The sequence below is a fragment of the Gymnodraco acuticeps genome, unplaced genomic scaffold (assembly GCF_902827175.1).
Source record: "Gymnodraco acuticeps unplaced genomic scaffold, fGymAcu1.1, whole genome shotgun sequence".
NCBI classification, from domain to species: Eukaryota; Metazoa; Chordata; class Actinopteri; order Perciformes; family Bathydraconidae; genus Gymnodraco; species Gymnodraco acuticeps.
The window spans coordinates 392,122-398,025 of NW_022991582.1; the positions used below are offsets into that span (position 1 = coordinate 392,122).

The window sequence follows — 5,904 nt, forward strand, 5'->3', positions numbered from 1 at the left end:
TTTTCTTTTGAGTCGCCTTTTATATCTTTTTTCTAATATTGTCTTTATAGCCTAACACAAAGCCCTTTGGATTGCCCTGTTGTTGAAAGGTGCAATACAGATAAACCTGTTATTTAAGATCATTGTAAAACTGAGACATTTTCAATCTTTGACCCCCATATTAATGATAATAAAAATAAAGTCCCATTATAATTTCCTTATATCTTATCAACTGCTTTTCAATACACGAGTGGGACACTGGTACATAAGTTCCCTTCACATGTATCGAGTTGACAGAAATGCTTCTTTCGGAAGTTGCGCCTCGACATGAAGGAATGAGTAGGTCTGTCGCAGAGGTTATATTCCCATATGTACCTGTTTGAACAAGATCATCGTTTCACTGCAAAGTAAATGGCATTGATAAAGTACAACACTTATGAGTGAATCAGTAGTGTGGTACCTAAATGAAACAGTCATGCCTTAAAATGCAGTTCAATCAAGAGAGACTTCATTTTGTTTAAAGAACATTTATTGACACATGTCATATGATAAATGTTAAGTCTTTGGCGATTAGACCCCGATCCTGAAATGGTATATCTAAAGGGGGAAATGCAGCCGTGAGCATATAGGGAACCCCCCGGGGTCTAGACACTGGTCATGATGCTGAAGATCTGGATTTGATGACGAGATGGGATGAAGAGGAGGTATGATGAGGTCTTTGGATTAACTCTCCTGGCACTGGATGTGATGAAAGGAGGCGTGATGTGGAGGAGGCGGGCGGCAGAATGAACACCTGAAATCACAGCTGACTGCAGGAGAGAGGAGAACCATTTTAAAGTTTGGCTGCAGCACAGTGATTGGCTGCTGGAGAATGAGGTGAATGTAATGGGTTATAGACAACGGCGTGATGAGCTGATTATATGCAGCTGCGGAGTGAATGTATATATCCAGTCTTCCTGAAAGAACTTGCGCTGAGCTTCATTTAATATGAATATCCATCTCATGCAAATGCATTTCTAAATAAACGTATTGACTTAACCATTTCAAAATTCCCGTAATAAAACCAATACAAGTTTATAAAAACCCTGTTTGGTCAGTGTTACATTTTTTTAAATGAAATAAAGAAAGTGCATTAAAAGGGACAGAAGAGAGCAGCGGCTGAAGCACAGAGCGTATGCGGCGGGGTTAAAACATGTACTCCTGCTCCCCCGGTGGGGTGTCCGAGGCTGTGTCCCACAACATCTGGTAAAAGACCTGGTAAGTGGGTTAAAAACATCCGGCTAAAAGTACAGAGGTTGACTTTGTTTAAAATCGGCATGCAGGTAAAATTAGTGTGGGGGGGTCAAATGATGGTACATGTCCCCTCTGTGGGACGATTAAGGGTTCCTTCTTCCTTTGCTGGAATGTGGTTTCTGTCTGTTGTGGTTAAAACTGTTAACCAAGGCCTGCATGAGCGCTAACTCTCACATTATGCTTTGGTGACAGGTTCTTTCTTTGTGTCGTCAGAACTAAATCAAAAGTCCTTTGAGCTTTCTGACACTTCGGTCACATTTGGTATACATTTGGATTATTGGGAGAAATATTGGCATAATATATGCAGCGGCTCGTCTGGTCTTCAACCTTCCTAAATTCTCCCACACCACTCCGCTCCTCCGCTGCCTTCACTGGCTTCCGGTAACTGCTAGAATCCACTTCAAGACACTGGTACTTGCTTACCATGCTGCGAATGGATCTGGCCCTTCGTACATCCAGGACATGGTTAAACCGTACACCCCAGCGCGTGCACTCCGCTCTGCATCAGCCAAACGACTCGCTGCACCCTCGCTGCGAGGGGGACCCAAGTTCCCATCAGCAAAAACACGTGGGTTTGCTGTCCTGGCTCCAAGATGGTGGAATGAGCTCCCCATTGACATCAGGACAGCAGATAGCTTACACACCTTCCGGCGCAGACTGAAAACTCATCTCTTTCGACTCCACTTCGAGCGATAGAACTATTAACAAAGCACTTCTATACTAACTAAGGACTGGCTTATCTAAAGCCAGTTGAGTAGCACTTGAAATGTTTGGCTCTATGAAACCTGATGTACTTATATGATTCTGTTTTCTTCAAGGTTGTGTCTTCCTGGTCGAATGTACTTATTGTAAGTCGCTTTGGATAAAAGCGTCAGCTAAATGCAATGTAATAATATAATATGTTATATGATTTTGGTTATGGGTTCTTTCTTCTCAGCCGCCTTGTTTTACTTGTTTGCAATACTTTCTTAAATGTCTTATACCCTTTCAGTCTTTTGAATTGCCCTGTTGTTGAAAGGTGCAATTCAAATAAATCTGTCTTGTAAGAACATTGTAAAACTGGGACGTTTTCAATCTTTGACCCCAACACATTCATTTTAAATGTTACTATTTCCTTATTTTCTATCGCCTGCTTTATGATAGGATAATAAAGCTGATTGGTTACCTGGCAGAAGATGAAGTAAATACTCTTTCCTCATTGCAACATGAATCTTGTTTCAAAGGGGGTGTAAATAATTAACAAGTCATGATTTATAAACATATAAAAGCAGCCAGAGGGATCCCATCATTCAGAGTTCGGGGACTGAGCGACTTTGTATCAACTTGAAGATGAGTTTGACCATTTTACTGATTGTGTCGCTGTTTTGCGGCCTGATTTCAGCCCAGGATGATGGTAATACTACTATATTAGATTATCATCATGATACAAAGGAATGCTTTCCTGACATGTGCAAACTCCTGAGAGAGTTTAGTGCAGTAAGTGAGAAATTAAGAGTTATGGAGACCAGGATGGAAGATAGTGAAACAAGGCTGATGGACACTGAAACGAGACTGAAGGACACCGAAACCAGACTGAAGGACACCGAAACCAGACTGACGGAGCGTGAAAAACAGATTCTTGAACTGAACAAAGGTAAAGTCAAACTTTACGATTAAAAGGTATCAGTGTAAAATAATGTTGGGTGATTAAAAAAATAAGTAAATACTGCACAAAATAATAATTACAATAATAATAATATGGTTACACTGTTTTGCTTTGTATAGAAAAGAAGACGGTCGTATTCAGTGCAGCAACAGGAGGAGGAGAGAATCACATTGGACCCTTCAACACAGACACAACTTTAATCTACAGGACCTTGATTACAAACATTGGTGGTGCCTACAGTCCATCCACAGGTAATACTACTCCCATCCTGTTTAGAGGTCTTAAAATGCATTGATGTGACCAACACCCTGTTGTTTCCACAGGTGTCTTTGTTGCCCCGGTTCCAGGTGTTTATTACTTCACCATCTTCTTTCATGCTGGATGGGACCATGGCACTAAGTTACTGCTCTACAAGAACAATGAGTTGATTATATATACACATGATTTCCCTTCAACCTCTGACCGGGCTGACAATGGAGGAAACGCAGTGTTCCTGCAGCTTGTTCAAGGAGACCAGGTGTACGTGCGCCTGCTTGCAAACACGCATGTTTGGGGGACCGACCATCATACAACCTTCAGTGGTTTTTTGGTCACTGAAATGTGAGAATCTGTATTTCTGTAGTCATTCCTGCTTGAGGGGGGCTGACAAAGTTCTGAGCTCTCTTTAAACTGAATATCTATCACCATGACATGTTCAAATGTAATGAAACACAAAGCTGTTGCTCATTAAATCATAAAATCAAGTCTAACAATGTCTTCTTCAATCATTGCTTTAATAAATTCATTATGCTGCAAAGTTGACAGTGAGTTTCTTGTTTTCTGTTTCCTGAATATCTTAATATATTGAGTGTTGTGCCTTTCAATTCAAAGCTCCATCTCATTGCAACAACCTCTCAACTTAGATGTCTAACCTCCCTGATAATGCATCAGTGGAAGACACATGGAGCGAGAAACAAAGACGTGGAGAAGGTCCCATTTATTCAAATGTCAAGAAGTGCTACTTTGATACTAGCGAACCTATTTGCATCACAGTATTCAAAACTCACCTGCTTCATCTCAAACTGGCAAAGGTGGCTCGAGTTGTTTCAGATAGAGATTCACTGGACTCTGTCCCTTAAAGGATCTTGGCACATAAAGAAACACAACATCCATCATGTTTTATTCTTGTATTTTTTAACAAACCTCTGAAAATATCTAGAAAATAGCTCTATAACCCTTAATAATAATAAATGATCCCTAACCCTATGTCCTCTCACTTTATACCTTAAGACATGTTGAATAAGGGAATTAAATACATAACTTGATCATCAGTAGACAGAAACATTTAGAGACTCATGATGATAAAATGATTTAACAGACGAGAAGTAAAAACAGTGAAAACAAAATGTTTATGTTACATGAAATATAGATATGTGGTGAAATGAAACCTGCTACATTTACTTTTAGAGAAAAATACATTAACACATGGTTAAGGATACCTAGAGAAATAAATATGTGTCTCTTTCTTTTCTCATGGTCTCTCCTGGTGTTTTTACTGAAGCTTAATGTGCAGATTTTAAGTAACCTTTACATTAATGAACCAGTGGCCAGTCATATGCTGTGAGCATAGCACCGGTGATGATTGTAATAACATCTGGATGGACAATATCTGATTATAAGTGCAATTTTATGAGGAATGTCCAATTGGGCATATGTTAATAAAAAGGCCTAATAGCACAGGACTTATAAACAATGGGTTCTGTAGTAATGATAGACAGTAAATGAAGAAAGTCTGCCATCAAGTGTTGACCAAAGATGTCACAGGTGCCACAGATGGAAACCCATAAGCATTACTTACTGTGTGTGAGGAAATACCAGGTGTGTATGTCACATGGCGAAGTATTTTAATTATATTGCTTGGTTTTTGTGTGTTTCATACTTTTTATTATGATTTTATTGTGTGCTTTTATTCTGAAGTGTTTGCACTGTTGAAGTTTATCTGGTTTTACTTTTAAGCATGCTTTTATTCTGAAATGTTTTAACCTACTTCCACCATGATGACTGGGACGATTAGCAGCACCTGGGGCCAATCATGGCCGACCTATAAGTGGAGAGAGAACCCAGGAGAGCAGGAGCACAAAGGAAGAAGACAGGAGGAGACGCAGCCGAGCAGAGAGAACATATCAAGAGACAAACGGCAGTCCAGAGCGTGAAGCCAAGGACAGAAGAGGGCAGAGTTTAGAGCCCTTATTTCCTGAGTAACTACTGTCCAACGAAAGACCTGATTTGTCCTTAAAAGACAAGTGAATGCTGTTTGTCTGTTTTTAGAGTGGGAGCAGAGCTGGAGGAGCGGGCGGTGTGCAGAAGTGTTCCCCCCTCATCGTGAGCCTGGATGTTAAATAAAATACTTTTAAGCCCTTTTCGCTTGTGACATTGTTTTGATTGTGCTTTAAGTAGTTTTAGTTTTTAGTGAAGTTTTTATGTCCAATAATAAATTATTTGAACCTTTTAAACTTGAGTAGTTTGGCTCTTGATTGCCCATCACGCTCTCTACCCGATTTAGAAGAACCCTTTCTCTCTTCCTACATTTCCCCCCCTCCCCCCTCCTTTACATATACAGTGTTTGTCACATGCTGACACTTTTCTTCTTCTTTTTCCAAATATTTCTCACTCACTTCTAGAAGTGTCAATTCCAATAGCAATGTTATTTATCTTGCTTATAAAAGAGTGCCTCTGCAACTTCACAGCAACAGAGCAGGAAATCATAATCTGAAACCATAATCTGTGTAAATATTCCAGAACAAGTTCCTCTCAAGCAGAAAGCGTCAGTTCCTCACAAGAAGTTGAACCTGGGGTCCTTGCATTAAACCTCATCAGCTGGAATGTGGTTTGTGCCTGTTGAGGTAAAAACTGTGAACCAAGACGTCCATGAGCGATAACATGTACCCGGTGCTTTGGAGGCCAACTTCATCTTCTTCATCTTCAGCCTTTCTCTCTGCAGCCGGTTG

The 5,904-nt window shown here is 40.2% G+C and overlaps 1 protein-coding gene across 1 annotated transcript; it reads left to right on the forward strand.

Moving 5' to 3' along the window:
* Positions 1-2,781: 2,781 nt before the first annotated feature.
* Positions 2,782-5,282, forward strand: LOC117533713 (complement C1q tumor necrosis factor-related protein 6-like). Its single transcript, XM_034197608.1, has 4 exons — positions 2,782-2,905; positions 3,037-3,168; positions 3,241-3,436; positions 5,225-5,282. The coding sequence occupies exons 1-4, from the start codon at positions 2,782-2,784 to the stop codon at positions 5,280-5,282; spliced, it is 510 nt and encodes a 169-aa protein (XP_034053499.1).
* The last annotated feature ends 622 nt before the right edge of the window (positions 5,283-5,904 follow it).